This window comes from Trachinotus anak, unplaced genomic scaffold, assembly GCF_046630095.1.
Source record: "Trachinotus anak isolate AG129_WGS33_773 ecotype Australia unplaced genomic scaffold, CSIRO_AGI_Tana_v1 ptg000011l, whole genome shotgun sequence".
NCBI lineage: Eukaryota > Metazoa > Chordata > Actinopteri > Carangiformes > Carangidae > Trachinotus > Trachinotus anak.
In genome coordinates this window covers 4827101-4850602 of record NW_027273862.1, presented here as the reverse complement: position 1 = coordinate 4850602, position 23502 = coordinate 4827101, and the positions used below count along the sequence as shown (strand labels likewise).

At 39.6% G+C, this 23502-nt stretch overlaps 1 protein-coding gene across 2 annotated transcripts in view; it reads right to left on the bottom strand.

Annotated features, from left to right (window-relative positions):
• Positions 1 to 3322: 3322 nt before the first annotated feature.
• LOC139627441 (multiple C2 and transmembrane domain-containing protein 2-like) overlaps positions 3323 to 23502 on the bottom strand; it is a 37121-nt gene continuing 16941 nt past the window's right edge. Inside the window, exons 7-23 of one of the 2 annotated variants that reach the window (XM_071488181.1) lie at positions 22699 to 22813; positions 22501 to 22533; positions 20507 to 20677; positions 18997 to 19127; positions 18418 to 18604; positions 16494 to 16587; positions 16293 to 16395; positions 16087 to 16189; positions 15796 to 15897; positions 15591 to 15665; positions 14286 to 14405; positions 10953 to 11066; positions 8210 to 8248; positions 6081 to 6190; positions 5694 to 5803; positions 5123 to 5220; positions 3323 to 4264 (exon numbers count right to left, since the gene is read on the bottom strand). In XM_071488181.1, coding sequence (XP_071344282.1) covers positions 4217 to 4264; positions 5123 to 5220; positions 5694 to 5803; positions 6081 to 6190; positions 8210 to 8248; positions 10953 to 11066; positions 14286 to 14405; positions 15591 to 15665; positions 15796 to 15897; positions 16087 to 16189; positions 16293 to 16395; positions 16494 to 16587; positions 18418 to 18604; positions 18997 to 19127; positions 20507 to 20677; positions 22501 to 22533; positions 22699 to 22813 — 1753 coding nt within the window. In that variant the 3' untranslated portion in view covers positions 3323 to 4216. The remainder of the gene's footprint in view (positions 4265 to 5122; positions 5221 to 5693; positions 5804 to 6080; positions 6191 to 8209; positions 8249 to 10952; positions 11067 to 14285; positions 14406 to 15590; positions 15666 to 15795; positions 15898 to 16086; positions 16190 to 16292; positions 16396 to 16493; positions 16588 to 18417; positions 18605 to 18996; positions 19128 to 20506; positions 20678 to 22500; positions 22534 to 22698; positions 22814 to 23502) is intronic. The other variant, XM_071488182.1, reaches the window with a different exon arrangement.

Below are 23502 nucleotides of genomic sequence, written 5' to 3'. Positions count from 1 at the left end.
ACTTAATATCAGAATTTTGGTCTCCCACCGCATCATTTTGCATCTCCTCTGTGGATCAGAGCTCTTGGCTGTTCGTTGCCTCAGGCTCTTCTGGATCAAAGGCTTTGATGTTGGCCTGCTCCGGGACAGCACAGTCACCCCACAGCCTCTGGGCAGCACAACTGTCAGTACACACTGTGTCTGTGATTTACCTGGACCCAGACTCCCTGAAGGATTGTCAACACCATGGGGAGCGATAGGGTGGTCTGTGGAATGTCCACATGGTCAAAATCAAGCTAATTACTGAAACTACATACAGCTAATCATTGTTGACTGATGATGAGACTAGAAAGAAATGAAATGTTTTAAAAATCAAGGCTTTCGATGACAAAGCTGTTGATCCCAGATGAGCTGAAACACTTCCTGTTGCAGTAGGAGAGTAAAAAAGTCTTCACCTGACGAAATGAGAACAGATTGATCTTCAAAAGGAAGAGCTATTTTTTGGAAATGTGCTTATTCACTTTCTCCTGGAGAGTTAGAGGAAGGGACCACTCTTTTGTCTATTTGCTAAAACTGAGACGTTAGAATAAAGGCAAAGGGAAACAGCTTGCTTGGCTCTGTCCACGACCTGTGAAGATAATTAACATGTTAAATCTAATTTGTTTAATTTGAACAAATCTTAACTGTAAAAATCACACGTTGCTGTTTTACAACCTGCTGGTCTGTCTCTTGGCTGGGCACTGTTTACTTCCTCAGGTCTCTGCTCGTTGCCTGGCAACTGTTAGAATGCAACTTCCGGCAACGGCCAGGACCGGACGCATGAAGTGTTAGCTATGGATGTTCTCAGGTTGTCCGTCCGTTCGTACGTCCGTCCCATTCTCGTAAACACGATATCTCAGTAACGCCTTGAGGAGACAAACATTCTTTTGAACTCAAAGGTCAAAGGTCAAAGGTCACTGTGACCTCACAAAGCGCTTCTTTGGCTGTAACTTACAAATTCATTTACTAATTATGACATAATTTAACACAAATGTCTATCACGGTAAAATGAAGTGACTTTTTATATCCAAATGGTCAAAAATCAACTGTAACATCATAACGTTCTGCAAAAACACTTCTGGTCATTATTCTACGCTGTAACTCAGGGAGGGAATATTGTGACCATATTTTCTGCAACTTGGCCGGTTGGTGGAGGCATACAACTATGAGACAGTAATTCTAGATGTAATTTGGTTTTCACTCCAACAGACTTTGTTAACTGTAGATACAGCCACTGGCTACTTCCTCTGGACTTAAGCCTCTAAACTCATATTTAACAGACATGAAAGTTATATCAACATTCAAACAGGCAACCAAAATGTCAAACTGTTCCTTAAAATTGAAAAACCTGCTGTGGTGATTTATTTTCCTTGAAAATAAAATATTTTGGAGATAATCGCAGTATATTAAATTCGTTCACCTCATGCTTTGCTCTAGTTATTTTCCTAATTAAAACCTTCATTCAAAAAGTGCATTCTCAGGTCAAACTGCTTACTCCAGCCATGCAGTCTGAAAAGCCCTCCTTTATTAAAACACATTAGCAGTTGTTAGCTAGAGGTCAGCAGTAATGATGGTAATGATGATTCACATTATCAGAACAATTTCAGGATCATCATACATCTCTTATGACGAGTGCGGATGTTTGAAAACAGACGTGATGTGGAGAAGACGAGAGGAGGTATATTCATAACATTCAACAAGAGCTCAGTGTGATCTGAACATATTTGACTGGTATCAGCTTCCAGCATTAAAATCTACCATGTGTCTGCTTTTATGCCACTTTCTATTCCCTCTCAGACAAAAGTGAATGTATAATCATTAACAGAATACCGGTGCCCATACGGTTTCAAACCAGCAGCCAGAGTCTGAGGGTGAATTGTCACAGACGCACAAAGTGAGCCACAAACCAACCACCTGGCCTATCAGTGTGGACACAGCTCCCAGCTGCTCTGCAGTTGGCTCACTGGCGATCTCTTATTTCAGGAACCAGTTAAACACTGTGTTGCTCATTAGACCTCTCCAAATGGTCCATGCTGGATGTAGTTATTAATGAGTTAATATAGACTTAATAGATAATAATGGTCATTCACAACCTCTACAGAGCTTTATATGCAGCTCCCCTCTTTGCGCACACACTCACACACAGAGGCACGCACATGCACACACAGACACAGCTGACTGTTCTCAGGTCCGATACTGAGTTGTAACAAGTCTTTTGAGACCTATCAGCCGCTGTATTTGTGGCTCATCAGAATGCATGTGCCACATCACATTAGTCCCCACGTGTGAACCATGATTTTACTTGGTAATTTTGACGCGTCTTGCTTCCCATACATATTCATGCTGAGCCTATAAGTGTCAAATTGAGATGTCCTTCCAGTGTCCTTGACAGCGGGTTATTAATATTGAATACCTAAGTCAACATTATAACTGGATGAAGAGATACACAGGTCATCATCTGCCACGTTCTCCACACCCTCTGTCCTCAAGACAATTGGACAAATGATCAAATTATTTCATATGTATGTGTAGCATTGTGTGGGATATTGTGTGGAAATTGCAATAAGCAGTTAAAGGACATTCAGCTTATTTCACAAGATGAGATGTTATTTCATGGATTTATCACAAAATCTAGTGTTACAGACATCAATTACACTCAAGTATCTATTGAAGTCAATCATCATTTGATACAAAAACTGTTTATTGTATTTAATGAGAAATGTTCCTCCAATTTACTCATTTCTCATTTAAGAGGCTGCTGACTGAGAGCCCACGCGCTCTGACTTAAAAGCCATAAATCCCAGGGTATTACTCTGAAGGCCGGCATCTTAACTATTCCAATTCTCCAATCCCTAAATTGGTGCTGCTGTTGTTGCTTGTGGCTGCTTTTAAAACCCTCCTCCTCCTCCTGCTGCTGCTGCTGCTGCTGCTGCTGCTGCTGCTGCTGCTGCTGCTGAGTGGTGAGCAGCCCGGTACCGGAGGTTCGTCTGGCTGCTGTGGTTGATAGGATGCTGGCTGCAGGCATCTCGTCACAGCAGCTGAGAGGAGGTCGCAGAGGTTCTTCTGCTTGTGGCGACGCCCAAGGGCCGTCAACACAGCAGGGAGCCCGGGTGCTGGTGAGGTCTCGAACAGCCTCACATCGCTTCATGAAAGCCTAATGAAGAGAGGGGGGTTCGGAAACTGTGCTGTTAAGACGCCCACAATCCTGCAGTACGGGAGCATGGAGAGGCTGAACATGGCGTGCAGGGGAATTCAGAGGGACACAGCATAGAACTGAGAGTGAGGCAGATAAAAGATGCGACACTGCGTGATTATGTGCATTTATTGCTGTTAGAAATGAGAGACACAAAGTGTTCATCAGTGATTATCATCAATAAATAAAGTTCAGTGTGTACAGAGCGCAGTGCATCTTCTGTGTGCAGGATAATCTAAAACTCAATGCAGGTGCTCACCTTTGTGTGTAAAAATAAATCCATTTATTAATTTAACTTTTCATATGTTGCTGTGCGGACATGCAGTATGAAATGTTGGAAAAGTGATTGTGACCTGAAATCCATCATTAATATTTAAAACCACAAAGACCATGCATAAAAATAAAACCATTTACTAAAAATATTTTTCTGCTTTATGAAGACTTCTACTTTTTTAGTTGCCCGTAATGAAATTTATCTCCCAGTAACAACATTGTTATTTTTTCAAATGGTGAATAATGCATTTTAGAATTTAAGTCTTCATATTTGTCAATGTAAATTACAGAAAAATACACACATACCGCACATATATATTTAGTATAATACAAACTGATATTTCAGTTGGTTTCAGGAGAATATAACCTATATATAAAATAAAGCAGCTTCTGATTGAGTATCTAAAAGAATAAACTGTACATACAATAAAACACCTACAATCTTTGGAAATATTCTCACAAATTGCTCCAAAGAACGCACAGGTAGTCACATTAGTAAAATGTGGTAAAGTAATCTCTGCAGGGTCCTCAGTGTGGACGTCTTTGGTTGAAAGGTCTTTAGGTGCAGGTCGATATGAGCGGTGCAGAGCTGTGTATCACCACAGCAGATTAAGCTTCAGACCTACCACACACCCTGAAACCAACAAAAAGTGAGATTCTGCAGACCACCATCAGATCCACTGGAAACAGTTTTTAGGTAGGAAGCCCACAAAGAGCAGCATCAGGTCCTGTTTACGAGATTTTCTTCTTCCTGCTGCTTCTCATCTCACTGTACTGAACCTGCAGGAGATAAGAAACAGAGTCGGAGAAAGGAGTCAGCACCAGGATAAGCTTTTCCGACACATTTCTTTTCATTTGTCTTATGCAGCTTTTATTCAATTACTACAGCTAAACAAAAACATTTTTACTCAGGCAGAGTAGGATGATGATGTGTAGTGAGCAAAATGACAACACTTGGTTATACACAGAACCACAGCGGTCAGTGGAGAGACCGCAGAGAGTCAAACTGAGACCCAAGGGCATTGGAGAAGGAAAGAGAGGAGACAAAAAGGGGTCAAACAGCTTAGAGAGAGAGAGAGGGACAGAGACAGAGAGAGGAGGAGAGAGGACGGAGTGTTAAAAGAGAGGGGACAGAAAGGAGAGTGGGAATAAAGGGAGAATAGAGGTCGGCACAGCAGAACACAGATGGAGGAGGAGAGATTTATTCTGAATAGTTCACACTTTTAAAAAAGAAGTGTGTGGTTTTTGGACAAGGCAATCATTCTGAACCAGCAGTGAAAAGTCCTGCAACGTTCATCATGACTTTCGTAGAGAAAGTGTGGTAAATATTCAAGTGATGTAAATTATTTTTTAAAACCAGCTCAGTGCAGTGCACTGGCTGACAGTTTGCTCATGCTCAGTTCAAACAGGAGACACCAGGCGCTGCGTCTCTGCGTCTCTCAGCCTGGGAACAGCAGCAGACCTCCACCGTCTCATGACCAAAACACAACAGAAATTATACAGGGCTACGTAATTATACAGATGAAGCTAATTATACAGAGAAGAGTGAAGAATGCCTGGGAGTTGTTGTAGTAAAACGCAAAGCTAGCAGGCTCTGGGATTTTGGGCTTCCTGGCCGGCTGATCCGGCGGGGCTTACCTTCTGCACATCTGAAGGCACCCTCGCCAGAAAATCAAGCACCTCATTGTTGTCGATGCTGTATGGGTTCCGTAATTTCTTGGTGAATTTATTGATACCTAAAACAGAAATTCACACCAACATATCATTAAGAGTAGTCTCTTGTAACTGCGCTCTTTGTTTCCACACAAACAGAAACCTGCAGAGGAGGCTCACGCTGTCCAAGAAATATTACTACGAGTACTAGAGTACGTGTCTTCTTCATGTTTTACTTTATTTAGGCTGGATGAACATTACACATTCTACCCCTTCAGCCAGTATTTTTAGTGAGACATTTTAACATTAGAATATGCTTCATTTCATCATCATAAGGATTTAATGGTAAAGAGAGAAAGGGGATAATCCATTGACCTTGTAAATCCAGTGTATCATAGAACGAAGCTACAGTAGGAAATAACTAACACTTGAGAATTTTTCTATGACAGTAAATTACTGCTGGTTGACAGTGGGGGTCTATGAGGTAATGAAATAAATTGGAGGCATACAGACACATAGACACCACACAGATAACATAACGGTGCTTGACACTCACCCCATATTAAAACTATGTAGCGTATAGGGATGTAGTATGTGAGGATTGCTGCAATGACAAAGACCAGCAAAGCCAGGACGGACAGGAACGGCACAGACCAGTTGAATGTGCTGACAAATGAAGATCACAAACATCTGTAAGTGTCAGGTAGGAATTTACTGATTGTACATAAAATACAGTAAAGAATAAAATGTAACTGAGGTCCCTCTAATGCAGACTTTTTTCTTTTATTATGGATAATTACAGGACAGGACAATTCAAATACTAGGGTAAAATATTCATTGTATATTCATACAGTTCCTTTCATATTGTGATCATAAACATTGAAATAAAAATAGATATTCAATAGTAAATAGCAACAAAATGTAATGGCTCTTTAATTCTTACTTTTTCATCCTCTCGCCAAAAGAAGCGATCTCATCCAGTAGGTTTTGAAGCGTGATGACAGTTTCTTGTACCATGTGGATTTTCTCCATCAGCCCTCTCCTCTCTGACTCCTACAGCAACAAACAACACAAACATTCACTGCTTAGAGGAAGTTCACACACTGTCTATGACTTCCAAGGGTTTCTTCACGGTTCATATTTTCTGTCTGGTGGGGAAAGTTATTCAGGGGGCAGTGGATCATTTTTAGCACAGACAGTAAAAAAGAAGAAACAAACAGAAAAGATTTAAAAAACAGTGAATGATAACAGTATAAACAGTCCTGTATTTGTATTTTAGCACAGGTCAAATTAAACTCTGTGTTCATGAATCTAATAAAGGTTTTTACATTATCTTCTTTCATACAGACATTAAAACTATTTTTTACAAACCACATTATTAGTTCTAATAGTACACATGAGATGATATGATTTTTAAAAAATGGAGGTAAAACTCAAGTACAAACATTAAAATTTGTATCTTTGCTAGAATTTGTTACATTGAGTTGTTTAACTTACTCATTTTGCTCAGGTATGTTTTCCTGTACTATATTTCTGTGCTCTTTGTGTTAACCATTTGACACTGCCCTTGTATTTGGGATAATGTAGGTAGATAATTGAATTGTAAATTTAACATTTAACTATTTCTTTTCTTAATTTAATAGGTTTTATTATTCTTAAGTAAATGTAAGTTGAATATTTCAAACATCTTGGTTTGGGTTGCCTTGTAGCCTAAAGCAATTTGGTGATAATTTGTCAGCTCAAATATAAACTAACTGAGTTTGTCCAGCTTTGGTTTGTCAGGCTGACAAAGAGACATTGTTGAGACATTCTCAAGGCCACAGGTTTGATCCCTGTAACACTTCATAATAATGCCCATCCAAGTGTCTCTGAGAAAGAAGCCACAGAAGTGAAACAGACTCATTCATCGCCGCTTGGGATGAGAGTGTCTGCAGAATGTGAATGTAAAGGCAGATACTTTGAAAGCAAGTTTGAACATGTCTTTTTGAAGTGAAGGCTCTTCAGAATGGGACTGGACTTCACATTATGAAAGAGAAGAGGTACCGTTCTCAGGCTAGACCAGATCCCAGGAGGGAAGGACGGCTTTTAAGTAAACAGAGGAGACCAGAGTCTCTGGAGATCTCTGCCGTGAGAGCCAGACTTCAGACGGAGACTCGGCCACATGTCCACATCAAACGCAGAGGAGGGTTACAGGACTACAGACAGGAGCTGGGCTCTGTGGGGATGGTGGGCTGGCAGTGGTGGTTATTGAAGGAGTGTTTACTGGCCAAAGCCACTGCCTTTGTCACTATGTGATCTCTGTGATATATGTTCACTTCTGCTTGGAATCACTGAATGATTGCTGGCTCAGTGCCATCAAGACTTTGGGGATGAGCCTGGGAAAAGGGCTGTAGAGGGGATCAAACCTGGGATCTTCCATATGCACAGTGACTATCAGTCTTAAAACACACATGTAAGACAATTTAGCTTCACCTCAGTCAAATATCCATCACTGCACTAAACCACTTGAGCCATTTCAGGGTCATATTCCCACTGGAACCAGTAAGAAGAAGCAGGCTGACGCAGGCCATTCAAAACGTCTACAATAAACTGCTGTCATTCTGGAGAAATATTTCATTGCCTAAAAGCATTGTAACACTTTCAACACAAACTTTCAAAACAAGCTCTGAAAAGCATGTCTAAGAGCTGTCATTAGTCCCATATTGATGGTATTATATGGTGTGTTAAGCGCAGGGACTTTCCCAAATGCAGCAGAACCTTTTTCTCCTCCCCTTTATTTGCATATGAATGTGTTGTGACATGTGGAAATGTCTTCATTAAACCCAAATGTCTTGTGGTAACCACAAGTTTACAAAGAGATACTAGTTTTTGGCAGGAATCAAAATGCATCAGAAGATTTGGTGCTGAATAAAGAGCTTAACAGCATGGAATCATAGATCATCGGCAGATACCTTTGTCAACATGAAAAAAAATAAATAAAAAATACAGCTAGATTCTCTTCTATTCATCTGCATCCAGAAATACAGAGTCAACAAAGAAGTGGAAAAATAAACAGCCAGCACATGAACGTACCTTCTCATCGTCCTCATCCTCATCCAAATCCATATTGTCCTGGAAAAAAAGAATTGTAACAGAGAGATGAGTGACTCCAAGATCTTTTACATGATAAACTTTGTCTCATTGTGACACTGGGACTCTGTATTAACTCCAGTGGCTCAGTGGTGACCCTGCAGTCAGCCCCCTGAAACACTGACTGACAGGCCATGTTGGCTTTGTTTTCTTTTTTACAACAAGCCACATGAAGGAAACACAACTCGTACTTCTATACTGAGATATGTTGAAGTGCCTGCAATCAATATTTTTATATCAACTGTGGATCTTGTGATTACTTGAATGTGAAAGTGAGAATTATCACCTGACTGCAGTTCCCCTCAGCTCTTCTGAACATCTTAGTGTCTTTAAGCTCATTTTTTTGGTTTTTTAGCCAACAACTTTACTATTCTCATAACTCTCCAAGTATTTTTTTGGCTGCAGCAGGCAGCTGTTTTCAGCCAATAAGCTCTAAAACCCTGTGAATACTGAATTTTCTGAATGTATAAATAGGCAATGTGATACCAATATGACACCACATTAACTTAAAATATCAACTTGCTTCTGCTGCCCACAAACTACCAAAAAAACCCAAAACTGTTATTATAGGTTGAAAACTTAACTGTGATCAAAATTTTCACAGATGTGTCCTCTTGTCACACTATGTAAGTACTGTCACAACAAAATTAATCAAAGGTATTAAAAGATTTATTTTTTCCAATGAACTTCTTATTATGATTAATGTTCTTGGTTATTTCACATGAGAGATTTTCCATCATTTTTGTTTTGTCTCATTTGAAGTGAGAGGGACTGGTAGGGAAAAAGGTGATATCTCACATTTTCTTTGAACCAATCAGGAGTGAGTGACATTTGAATTGAAATCTAAACCCTGTGAGGCTGTTTGCTCATGTTGCCAGTGAATCATATATGATCAGGGAATTTACCCACACAGTTCTGATGAAGCAGATTAGTTTGAGTATTTGAATGTAATATAATGTAATGTAATGTAACATGATTATTTGTTTATTTGATAGGGACAATGCATGTTAATGAATATCAGTACAAAATACAGGATGTAAACATGCCGAATTATGGCAAAAATGCTAATTTACATCTGTAGTCCCTTAGCAGGTAACATACAAAACAGAAAACATTACAAGTCCCAATACGCAAATAAAAATATCAAGTACACAAATAAAAAGACAAATACATTTTACTGAATACTGAGTTAAAAGTAATCACTTATCTGATTTGGCCTAAGCCAATACTTGAGAGGCGTCCTAAAGGTGGGATATATAGGACACTCCCTTATTGCAAGCAGTAAGCCATTCAAATATTTACTTCCCTTTACTGATAGCACAGTTTGTCCAAATATGATGAGGAGTCTCACAGTTTCCTCTAGTGGTCGCCCTAGTGCCACTGTCAGCCCTCTGTTTAATGAATTGATTTAAATATAATATTTTACTCAAACTTTAACTTTTATTGTGGAGTATCTAGTAATAAATATCTAAAGAAGAAATTAATTATTAAAGAGATTCAAAATCACATTTCCAGGAGCTTGAAATTAATTTTGATAAAAATTAAAAATAAAAATAATAATTGTATCAAAATGTTATCCCAGGGTCTGAAATGTATCTAAAATGATGAAAAGCATTCTGAAATTCTAAAATGACACCTGGAGCTGTTATTTTAAAAAGTTTGTTGCAATATTTTATATAGCATGGCTACACAGTGCATCAATTAACATAGTTGTAGAGCTGAAATAATTAGCTAATTCATTGTTTAGTTTATTGACAAAACAATCTGCAAACTATTTTGATAACTGATCAATGTAAACTTATTTATTATTGTTTTATGTGGTTGTAAATTTCATCTCTCTGTTTCAGAGTTCTGAAGATAATCTTGGGCTCTGAGAAACACTGATTGACTGTTTTTCACAAATTTTTGACATTTTTCAGTCTAAACAACTAATTAATTGTTGACAGATTGATTGAAAATAAAAATAATAATTAGTTGCAGCCTGCCTAATTATAAATCAGCACATTTCATTGATTTCACATCATAATAAAGTATGTTGTTGTCTGAACAGTGCCTTGTGTATATAATTTGGTATAACCTATAGTGTGTGTTGAACTACCATTACTGTGTACAGTAAATACAGCTGCTGCTCTACAATGAAAAACATCCTTTTTTCCTGTTAACAGTAAAAAAAAAAAAACAAAAAAAACCCAAAAAAACTGTTAATTGTGACTTTTTTTCCGAGCAGAGCATTAAAAATCTTTTCTAATTTGACCAGTCACAACAAGAACCAGGCAACAGACAGATTACAGTGAAGAAGACACAGGATTCAGGATAAGTAACTAGACTACAAAAAAAAAGAGAAAAAAAAAAAGAAAAAAAAAAGCACTGTTAATAAAGGACAAGCACTGAAAAATATCTTAGGCTATAATAATATGTTGGATTAGTCTTTTCAGTGAGTTTTCTATGCTTATGTATTATGTGTTATTTCATTTTTATGTGCCATGCAGAAGGTGCAGCTGGTTGCTATGGAAATGATAAATGGTAAATGCACTGCACTTATATAAACAAGCAGCTTTTAATTATGAGAACAAAACGTGGTTGAGATAGTTGTTGTTCTACATAATACAGAAAGGAGTGTGGATAGGAGCCTGCAGGTCCCTGAGCTGGAGGAGAACAAGATGGACAAGCTCTGCTCTGGACTCACCAGGTCTTGACTAACCCGACCGGAGCGGATCCAGAGGTAGTTCCTCAAGATGAGCAAAACCAGAAAGAGGGGCAGCATGTAAAACTCCCAGTACCATACTGTCACCACAAACACCTGCCGGCAGAGGTCAGATATCAGTCAGGTCAGGCACCATGGTGGTGGGAGGACAAAACAAAGCACGTTTCATTAAGTCACATTCAAAGACATTTTCAATAGATCCTGAATCCCTGCTAGCTAAAGGTTGATCCAATCTACTATTGATTAGATAAGCAGAGATCAAGCTGATGAGGGCTACCCTGCCACCATAAAGCCTGGCTTCCTACATATAGTTATCCTGCATATGCTGTGCGGCGCGGTCACTCTGCTCAGCAGGACTGACTCTTCCTCCAGTCCCTGCATATACACTGACATTAACCACATAAGTCTAATTGCTCTGCCTCTCTCATCTTGTGTACATTAAAGCTGACCGCATACGGAGGGTGAATATGTCATTAAAATCCATAATGGCACTTATGATGCACTTGCTCTTGTGTGTGGCTCAAGTAAAATGGACGAGAGAATAAAGAAATATGGCTTCTGATGTCTGGACAGCTAAATGGAACTATAAAATAATCCTGTAAGAGCGGCAGCACCGGCCAAAATGGCAGCGAGCCAAAAGGCGTGGGGAACGGTTTACAGGTTTTTAAATGCTAATAAAAATAGAAGTGAACATCTGGTAAAGACATCACTCTCCTCTGAGGCACCAACTGGCATAAAAGATGATCCCCCTCCTCCCTGCCTCCACCACCACTACCACCATCAGCTTTAATGTGCAAAAAGCCAAGCACGCTCTTGTCTGTGTTATCACAAGCCAAAACAGGGCCTGGGAGAGGAGATGAAACCAGTTCCTCACTGAAAGGGTTATGTTTTATTAGTGAGGACTTTGTAATGAGTGGGAGAGCCGGGACAAGGGGAAAGCCAAGTCACGCTTTGGTGGAAATGTATACTCAGCCCATAAAGATTGTGATAACTGCAGCCCATTTCAGCTTGAGAGGCATTACACAGTCTTCGACAGCAAGAAGGGATCTGGAAATACAATCCAGATTAGAGGAAATAAAAAATATGAAAGGCCACCTAATGCTGGGAGAGCTACTGAACAGGAGGGTAGCACATTTCCAGAACGCAGCAGGATTTCCACACTAATGCTTAGGGAAGGGTTTGCATTGCACAGATGTAATCCAAGAGCACAGAAATCACTCACATCATTGAAACCATTCATTCTGTTAAAGCCAGAACAAGTAACCTCCACTGAACAACCACAAGTGACAATTATGGGGCAACTGGTAAATGCTAAAATGTAGTGTAACAGTAGCACAAGTGGAGAAGATTCATGAACATTGGCAGCTGCAAAATCTATCAGTGTTGGATGAAGATTACTGTTATGTTGCACATTTTGTCTTCAGTCCAAAATTTTATATTTCAGGAGGTGTTGTCTGCTTTCCTGCAATCACCGACTGGCTGGCAATAATTAACTGGATGCCAGGAATTGGAAAATACATCATGAGTCTCTTTTTGAGGACTAGGTGACAGAAAATTTGCTGCATATGAATGAATTTCATATAGAAGATGTTATAAGACCGACAAATATTTCCTAAAGAGAGGAATACACATTTCTTTTATGAAGTGCAAGGATGAGGGGGAAGCACACTGATGACACCGATTTCCTTGTGGGAGTTGTGCTTTTGTTCTTCCTCTCTTGCGCCATTTTCTCCTTCTTCTTCTTTGCCTTATCTCTAAGAAAGCCACTTTGTGTTTTGGGTAACTTCTCTTGTTTTTGTGTTTGGGTGGAGTGAGAGTGGAAAACTGGGAGGTGCTATTTGGAAATAGGCTGCATCTTTTGATTGACATTATTCATATTTCAAAATAAAAACAGCAAGGCCCAGCACCTTTTCCAAACTAAAGTGATGACGGGCAACAGTTTGTGATCTACTATAGTTCAGAGGGCAGGATAAGGCACTAACAGGATTGAGGCTTCTCGCTGAGATAACCCAACCTAATGAGATACACTTAAAGCATACTATATTGACTAAAGCTCTTTGCACGATGGTGTCTGACAATCGGCAGGGGTTGCAGGTAGCCCGTCACCATTTCCTGTCATGTCGAGTGAACCTTTGATTCATTACTCTTATATGGCGGCATTAAACAGGCATTTATGTCTTCTCACTGAGGCTTGAAAAGGCGGGGAGCATTAGTGTGAAAACACGAGTACAGATGGTACTGCCTTTCAAACACTGAGCTGCAGTGGGCGAATGTGTGTGTACACTGTGTGCTTGTTCATGCTTGTATGATTCTTACTTTAGAGTGTGTGTCTGAGCTGTTAGAAAAAACAACAATATCATCCCCAATAATTAACACTATTTATAAGAGAGAGGGGATTACATGGTGTAAGAATCTTGTCTTCCATTGTGGGTGCCTCTAACTGTGCTTTTAAATATTTAAATTGCAAGCAGTTTCTGGTTAAACCACACTGACCTTACCCCATCCAGGACTAACTTGAATAAAAGCTAAAATGCAGACAGTCGCTTGTGTTCAGATAACAGATCTGTTGTGCAGCTCCCCCATTTTTCACAGCAAATTGAACAAACTGTACTATTGGCTGGCGTACAGTATCTCTTCACCAGCCCTATAAGAAAAGTGTTTAGATGCTGAGAAAAGCTTTAGTGCCATCTACAGGACATCAGCTTTAAAAACAAAAAGAACTCTGCATGACCTTGATTGCCTGCATCATTAATGCACAACTTTCTGTATGTTGTATTGATGGAGATAGATTTGAGGGATGATAATGTCAAAAAGATCAGCACCCACTTCACTTTGCACTTTAAAAACACAAGGGCTGAAAGGCTTCTCCTGTGTTTCTGGCTTTACACTTGCTTAACACTTGTATTGAACAATGGCAGGATGGAGAATCAGTCTTATCTCTGAAGAGCCTTTTAATTGGACTTCTGTCAGCATAATGGGGTCTAAATCAAACCAAGCACAGATTGGACAGAGGGTTAATGAGTTGTCAGGGAAGTAGAACAAAAATAGACTCTATCTCGACTCCACTGGGACTCTACTCTCTCCAGCTGAGGTTTAGCTCTGCATCCGCGACACACGCAACACTGAGAGCGTCCACTCCAGCACAGAGCCGCGGCCAAGCCTGCGATTCTGCTGAGCCCAACACCGCATTGATTAAGATTCTCGCTGGGAGAGTTCAAGTAGGGGTTGGCCAGACTGCAGTTGTCTTCCGCAGCCTTAGAGGGAAAACAGAGGGAAATGCAGATAGTGTGTTGATAAGCAGTGAAAGCACTTCACCAGGAAGGCTAGCAGGCTCCTCTGAACACTCTCCCACTGGAAGCAGCTTTTGATGTACTGCAGAGTCGACATGATGGCCCTGTACAGTGTCTGAACGCGCAGCACGTTCCTGGCCAGAGCCTGAAAGATACAGATGAATATTACATAATAATAATGATAACTCTAATAATAATAATAATAATAATAATAATAATAATACATTTAATTATGTTTATGTTCGATTCAAGCCAAATATGAAACATGTGGTCAGTTAGTGACACAGCGAGTGAGTTATTGTGGTCAGGGGGCAAAAAATAATAATCTGACCTGATTTTGTCAACCAAGACTTTCAACATTTAAACAAGCTGAAAACCTGCACATTACAACCAAAGTCCTCAGAGTGTAAGCCAATTTTGGCTTTAGTGAACTATCCATTGTCTCACAACAATGAGTCTTTGTCCAGGGCACAGACAGTCAGGCACCCTGTGTCACACCCTGTCTTTCACACTGTATATCAAACTAATGTTGTGGAACAGAGGACAAGAACTCAGCCACAGTTGGGGTCAATTAAAATAATTAAAAGCTCAATTCACCTAATTCAGGCAAAGCAAAGTCTTGCTTTTAAAGCTGTTGGTTTTTAAGAGAAAACCAAGGTAAAAGGTTCATGTTGGAGCTAAGTGATAAAAAAAATATCAGTTCTACAACTTTTTATCTACCTCCCTCTCTCTCTCTCTGTCTCTAAGAAAGAAAAAAAATAATTACTTCAGCCTTATTGTCAGAGTGCAATGACCTCTGACCCTTACCCTCCTTGCAGTTGGTTCCCACTAATGTTTAATGATATGGAGTTTAGGGCTACAATTACCTGTTATATTCTTTAATGAGTAATCTGCTACTTACTTTCTCAATCAATTTATTGTTTGGTTTATAAAAAGGTAAAGGAAATGTGAGAAATTAATTTTTAAAAAACAGAAATTCCTAAAAACTACCATGAAGTCTTCTAATCACTTGTTTTGTCCAAAAAACAGTCAGAAACCCAACGATTTTCTGTTTACTCTCACATGAGATAAAGAAATGTTCACAGCTGAAACCAGAGAAATGTCTGCAACAATTCATCAAATATCAAAATAGTTGTTTCAGTCGATCTGAACTAATCTAGCTTCAAATTAAATCTAATGACATTTTACATTCCTCCTACTGTATGCAGCTCTGGATAAGCAAACTAAATAAATTACAAAAGTTAAATGTACGTAGCATGTGTTCCAAAGTGAATCAAACTAATTCCTCAACCCTGAATTAAATGTTGAAATTATCAGAACTGTGACAAACCTTTTTGGAGAATTTGGGATTGTCCTCCATGAATCTTCTCTCTCTGGGTTGGAAGGTTCTGATACTTGCTCTGACCTGATGAAAAACAGTAAAGTTAAAAAAAAAAAAAAAAAAAAAAGACGCGGTGAGAAACAGACAGAATCAGGCCTGTATTTCATTTCCATCATGGCCTCTTGTCCTCATTGCAGGCTGAACTTTTACTCACAGGGTTAAAAATAACCTCCAGCTCCAGAGTGATGCTCCCCTTCGACAGTCCTCCTAAGTCCTCTTTCTTCAGCGGGAAGGCGATCTGTTGTCCCCTGCGGATCTGCAGGACAGAAAGGGCATCAGGTGCTGAACTGAGCCATGAGCCTGACTATCAGTCATGCCAGATTACATCTTAGCAAGTCTTCAACCCACTGGAGTGTTATCGCCCTCTTCACTTTAATTTAGACGCAGAGTGTAAATAGATTAGTCTATTGTCTACATGACGGACTCTTAGTGAGGTAGTGTATACCGAGAGCAGGGGTATGGCAACTTTTCCCAGAAAGTCTGGCGCCTTGTCTCCATCCTCATCAAAGATAGTCACCACCAGAACATCATGAATGTCTTTGACAGGGCTGTGCAGACAAACAAGGAGGTCAGGTACCACAGTGCTTCAGACTGCATGCATCTTGTAGCATTAATGATAAAATGTGGTTGGAAAGAGAAAGTCAAACTTACAATGTGAAGACTTTATTCCACTCTGGGTGGAGGCTCTTGTAGATGGTGTGGGTCTGAAGTCTGTCGTTCCCCAGCTCCAGCACACAGAAAGGGTCACTCTTGCCTACAGAACACAACACACAACACTTTAACTCTGGGCGCCCAACATCCATTTTACAGAACAGAATAAAGAAAGACGTTGAATCCAAGTGTGTGACATACCGTTTAAATCAGCAGCCAGCAGATCTGCAGCCTTGATAACTTTGACTTGAAGGAAACCAACATCACGGAGGTTTTTAATAGAGTTTGTCAAACCCTGTGGGGACAGTGACCAACATGAGGATATCCTCCAAGACTGCACAATCATCTATTGTTGTATTGTATTGTATGTCTACTGGCATTTTCTAAGAGATCAATCTTTAAAAATCTGGATCTGGAACAAAATACACATAGCGAATAATATGTGCCAGATTTTTTTTCATTCAAGTGCAGTAGTGAGACAATGGTGTTTTATGTCCAAATGTTATGAACTTGGATTCACACCTGGATTTAATATCTGCATCAAAAGCTACATACTTTTTCCAAGTCTCCAGCCTTCTGTTAAAATTTAACAGAAACGTATTGTCAGATTTACATGTCTGCATCATCTATAAATTGCTACAAACTAGTTAGGTCACAAAAACCTATTTGCACATTAGAAGATAAATGTATCAACAGCAACGATAGATTGAGGTTAATCTGTATATGTATACATTTCCTAACAAAGTGCTAAAGAGGCTGAGCACCGTGTCACTTCTGACAATAGAAAGATGTTACAATTAATACTGAAAGGGTGTTTAAATAATTGTGGAAAGTTGTGCATCTCAGTTTGAAGACACCGCAACTAAAAAGCAATGCTTTTTCAAGCTGCAGTATGTTGCTTGGTAATCCTTAGACCTGATACTAGGTGAAGGCATGAAGTGATTCAGGTGAATTAGTTCATTTTGCACTAAAAAGGTTCGTCTTCAGTTTTTTTCACAAGAACCTAAATCCACCAACACGTTACCATCACAGAACAGTCAGAGCTCGTAACTGCACTGATGCACTGAAATCTAACTTTTTTCATTTAAGTCACTGCAAGTTTATTTTCAAACTTGTCTGGTATGAATTGAAATCAGTGGCTGCAAGAAAGGTGTAACAGGATATAACCACTGAAAATCTAGAGTGTGTGGCACTTTGGGAAATGGTTGTTAGCAGTGTAAATGTAAAGTATTTATGTTTTTATTTAAAACACAAAAAATGTGGTGCGATAAATGCAGCTTCTGATAACAATCTCTAAAGCACCTGAGAGCTTGGTGCCCTCGTTCAGTATCTCTGCCAGAGTCGTGTTTTTTTTTCAACTTCACCATTACACTATAATTTACCTGAGGGGATTTTTGAATATATCTTGTTTTTATTGTGTACATTTTCTCAGCGCATGTCTTTTCCCTTGACATCCAGCTCTATCGCCAACTGTGGCACTTAGAGTTTTAATATTCTGAGCTCACTACACAGCCACGTAGCTGAAGTTCACAACAGAAAATGTCTGTAGCTCACAGAGCAGAAAAATTACAGGCTCTCAGCACTTTGCCAGAGAGATGCTGCCATCTCTTGGCCCCTCAACACTGAACACAGAAAGTGCTCTTTTCACACTGACTCAAAATGTGAACATCTGCCAATACTCTATAGACACTGAAACTATCACACAGTCATTTCTCCTCAGAAAATCGTCCTCGCCTTTTACTTGACTTGACCCAGAAAATGTGGATTGACTCCAGATTCTCCAGACCTCAGTTTACCTCTGTCACTTCCTGCCTTTATATATTAAATCTGATGACAGCCATACTGCATTTTAAAGCGTAGGTCTGGTTCCTCTTGTCTGATTTACAGTTGAGGCTAAAGTGGTGGTGAATAATAGACACAAGGCTCTTCTGCTGTTGGCTTGTGTAAATGGAGTAGATGGAGAAAAAAGGATGGATCTGGATCCGGCTGTGTATCATGGGGCTGACATCAATGAAATGACAGAAGTGTCAGGTATAATGACACTTCTACTGGGACATGTAGGGAGTGAAGTGAAGCAGCCATAGTACAGTTAAAGACAGAAGACACACGGCACAGAGACACTGACGTAGTTGTCCAGCTGGTTCTGTCGTTCGTGAGCTTCGTCGAGAGGTGCAGCACAGAGGTCAGAGATGGAGACACCGCTGCATGTGTTCAGGGTGAGGAGGAAAACTAGGCGTCCTCTCCCATGTTCCAGGGTGTGTGTGAACAGCTGCCTCTCATTGAAAGGGACCCTGGATAGGTCCACTTCACACCTGTACACACAATCACACAGCACAATTTCAGTCATGCACACAGGAACATACTGTATGCACACAACATTCAGTACATAGGTCTTCACAGGCATAAATGCACATATATGTGCATAATGTGCATATATGTACACTGTGCACACAACCAAATACACACAAGATATTGTGTCAATTATGGCAACTGCTCTGAAAATGCTACCAATCTCTTCTTAATTCTGTAACGACATTAGTTTCTAAAGAGGTAATCAACAGACCAAGGTGCAGGCATTTCATGGCACAGCAACTCCCACCATTAGTTTTAAGACAGGTCCAACACATAACTGTCAGACTTCGCACAATGTTTAGTACATACTGTACCTACAAGCACAGAGGTTCAAAGAGCTGAAGAGACTCACGTTCCCAAACACTCCTCAGTCCTTCGTCCTTCCTTGGACCAGAGCTCCACCTCCAGGATTTCTGGACTGTCCAAGAACTGATTTAAGGTAAACCTCTCTCTCCACTGAGGGTTGGCCACTTTGCAGTGATTCTGAATCGGACACAACATTAAACAAAAAAAAAAAACAACTTTCACATTCATTTTCTAACCTTAATCTTTTAGTTGTCCAGATGTATCACTACAGCTTATATTTAGAAACTTAGCTACTAGCAGTATGTCCAGATTTTCCAACATATTAGTGTGTGAATGTTTTTTTGTTTAGCTGCATTAGAAAGTCCCATTGCACATCAAAGTAAAATAAATAATTATTGTTTCTTTGAACCTGAACACAAAGAAAGGAAAAGAAGAGGAGCAATGCTGCTCATTAGGAAGCAGTTTAGATGTGTAATGGATGATGTCGAAAGATAAATGAAAAGCAAGATAATCATCAATGACAGTTTCCACAGAACCTGCAGCACAAGAAAGTGAGCATCAACTGCTAGACATCATCCAGCTGCCTGGATGAGCAGCAGTGAGAGCCTCAGTCTTTTATGTTATACATTTAAAATCTATTTCATATCTCCCCATGGCTCTTTTTGCTTTTCTTTTCCCAGAACATCCCTTTTAAATAATGTGCATTCACCAAAGACTATAAAGGTCTTCAAATTTAAACTTAACTATATAATAACTACATATTCATAAATCTGCTGCATAAACCACATTCAAATGTATGACAGCAATCTTTGTGTGCATATAATATGAATTTTGCATGTATTACACAAAGATAATTACAGCTTCTTGTTGTACACTTCTTGTCTTCTTGTACACATACTCTTAGCTCCAGGTCAGAGTTAAAGACACACTGTGTCCATATCTGGATGCCTCTACATCATGACTTTGCAAATCAAAGTCTGTTATAAGTGTAATGGCAACAACTGTAAAGATATGGTCTTTTTTATTATCATTATCATCATTATCATTATTAGTAGTAGTAGCAGCAGCAGCAGCATTTGTGCGCTTGAGAATATGTTTTAGAGCTGCAACAGCAACCAAGAACGTTCACAGAAAATCCTTCATACCAAATGCAATAATTTTGTTGAACTCGTAGGCATCATTCGCACTGAAATCATGTCTGTTATTGTTGTATTGTTGAACTGTCCATGTTGTGATAATTTATTATTGTATTTATTGTTTGTGAGTTACAATTCAAATTTCAACTTTCGTGGACAAGAGTAATAACAATAATCATCATCATCATCATCATTATTATTATTATTGAAAGGAAATAGCACAAGACAAGAAAACACAGGTTCATGGAAGAGGGATTGAATTAGTGAGGTGCTCAGAACTGGGTAGAGGCGGAGAGGAGGGGAGTGTGAGACAAAGAAAGGGCTAGAAAAAGGAAACGATGAGAGGCGCTTAGGAATAACAAAGACAATTCAAGAGGAGGAGGGGGCTGGAGGAGATGAAGAGTGTTAGTGCTTCAGTACCTTGCTTTTGTATCTCTGCTCTCCCAGTCTGAAGCGAACAAAGAGCTGACCTCCCTGAGTGTCCAGCGGCAGATCCTGACCCTCAACCAGTGTCACTGACACAACAGAAGTCCACAGCTGACTCTTCCTCAGTGATTCTGACAGACGCAAGTTCTGAGGGGAAGCTCCCGACTGCAGGAGAGGAGAGGAAAGAAGAAAAATCACACACAGAAAAAATGAATCTAATTCCTTTCACATTCTGCCCAGTTATATTTTTACTATTTAACACCACACACATGCATGAGGCAGAGACAGAGGGCAAGGAAACCAAACACAGAACCAGCTACACTTTTATAAGGCTACAATTAGATGGATGCATACTTCAGAGCAGTGCTTTGGACATTACAATCAGCACCATCCAAGATGGCCACTTATCAATCTAAAGCTGAGTGAGACAACATTATCTCTTTTCTCCTGTGAAAATTAACTGACCCTTCATTTCACTAGGAGATTAGGTAAAGGTAGCTACAGTGTCGAGCGGCATCTCTCTCTTATATGTACACTGTATAGTAGGAAGTGAAGCCGTATTCCAAGATAATGAGCTGAGCTTAAATGAAGACACGGCGCTGTAGGGAGATAAATTTAACCCAGATTTAATTAACACAAATCAAGCTGACACTGCTGTCTTGTCAGACTCTGTTCTGCCTCATGCAAAGCCGAAAACGATGTTTCAGTTAACATGCAGCTCTGAATGGGCTTGGCAGAGTACAGCAAGTGTCTGAAGCAGCAGGGGAAACATGCACACAGTGAACATTTTATTAGGGAGCCTACGCCTGTTTAGTAATGCAAACTCTGTCCAAATACAGAATCATGTGGCTGCCACTGAATCAGTCTGTGTCTGTCTGCTTCAAGTCTTAAATCTTTAAAAGTCATTCACAAATATATATTTTTAAAAGCAACACTATGTAACCTGAAAAAATAAATAATACATTCTTCTTCTCCTTATAAATAAATTGCTGAACTCATAGTCAATAAAACACACTCTTGCTAAATTCAATACACTCAATATAATACTACAGCCTTACTTGCTCAGGTATGACCAGCAGTTTATGGTGGCTAATGTAGCTGTTACTGAAATTACTAAGCACATTTGCTGACTTTGAGTACTTATTGTCCTCTTACACTAAGTTTGTGCTTCTACCACTATCCCACAAATGACACTTTTATCAATAGATATGTAGTCTCTCTTTAAAAGGCTCACTAATTTCCTAGAAGAGTATTTGTGACTGCAGGTTGGTGGATGCTGGATCGATCATACAGAGGAATGAGATACATCAAGCTTTTGATGCACAGACACTGTTTGTTAATTGATCAATTCATTGTTGTTTTTGGTCTTTTCATGGGATTTGTAAGAAACATATAGACTATCACTAAACTTACAAGGTAGGTAACACCTCTGCAGACCTATAGCTAAGGTCTGCAGAGGTGTAGAAGGTCCAACAAATTGAATTCTGTATAGAGTCTGTTTGGAAACACTTGGTTCAACTCAGGACTAAGCAGATATAAAGTTTAAGTTATCACTTAATACAGACATACATACATTTGATTTAATTTGCCACAAAAGCCATAGTGTTGTGTTTATTTAAAAAAAAAAAAACATGGTGATTTGCCGCCCTCTTGTGCAAGACATGAAAATGATTCTCATTAACTGAAGTACAGGTTATTACAGAAATAAGCACCACCAGAAACTGTCTGAAAAAAAGCTGTTCAACCACAAGGGACCAGATCAGCTGCTGTGTACCCCGTGGTATCATTTGACCAGCATGAGCTGTATCAGACGCCAAACCCTGAGCACGATGGTGGGAGCGTAATCTCTATATTTGTCTTTCAACCTCTCACCACAGCTCCTTGCTGCAGTGGGTGTCTCTTTTACCTTTGGCAAAAACATGTATAAAGCTGACCAGGGTAAATGCTACTTAATGTCTGTCCAGCATTTTCCCTCCATCATGCCTTACCCTAATACTTCGTTTTCGTTTTTGGGGCCACCGCTGTCAACAGGAGCATGCATGTTAGGTACAAAACAAAAACACTTTGGTTAGTAGGACATAAGACAGAAACTTTGAGTTAAAACAAACATGCAATAAATATAACGCATTACAACTCTCCCTCTTGCTAGGAAAGATGCAGTCAATGCATATGAGAGCTTGCCATACTTGGCCTTTTTTGCTGTCTCCACCTCGGAGTGACAGACTCATGTCCACGAACACAGTGCCCATGTCCTCCTCCAGGCTGTTTGGGTCATCCAGTGGCAGAGACAGCTGATTGACTCTGGAGAAAAAACACAAAGAAAATTTCAGCTTCACTTTAAGTTGAACAGATCTAGATTAGAGAGGGGGTGGAACAGAGAGAGGGCACTGTGCAGCTGCTCTGATGCACATGTGGTTTAGATGGTTAATGTGGGTTGAGGAAGCAGGTCCATAATTTTTTTTTAAATATGCACTGAGTTACCAGTTAATTATTGAAGTACAACTCTACAGTCTAATACTATCCAACACAACAGCCCTGCAGTAAATGTTACTTTTATAACATGTTCAGTTTTCCTGACTCAGTGTCAGAGAGGTGGCTGTTGTTAGTCATGTTGCTGTATTGCCTGTGCTTCAACAAAAAGACACAATTTACTGCAGGGCTGCTGCATTAGACCACACATCTTACTTCAGTGTATGCAAAGGAGGATTGTTCATGAATGGGCTGGTTAATAATAATTAATAATAATACTTTTAGAAGGAGACATGTTTTGTATTTTATTACAGTACGTCAGTTTTTATTATAATAAGGGCACTAATTACCATCCCCAATGATTTATGCATTGGGCTACTCATTGTTAGCACATTCTATACACAATATGCTGAAAGCAGACAAAACATTTGTCAATAATAGGCACGACTGATATTTTAGTTCACTACAGTGGTTCCTAACCTGAGGGTTAGGTCGCAGGATAAACCTGAGGGGTCATGAGA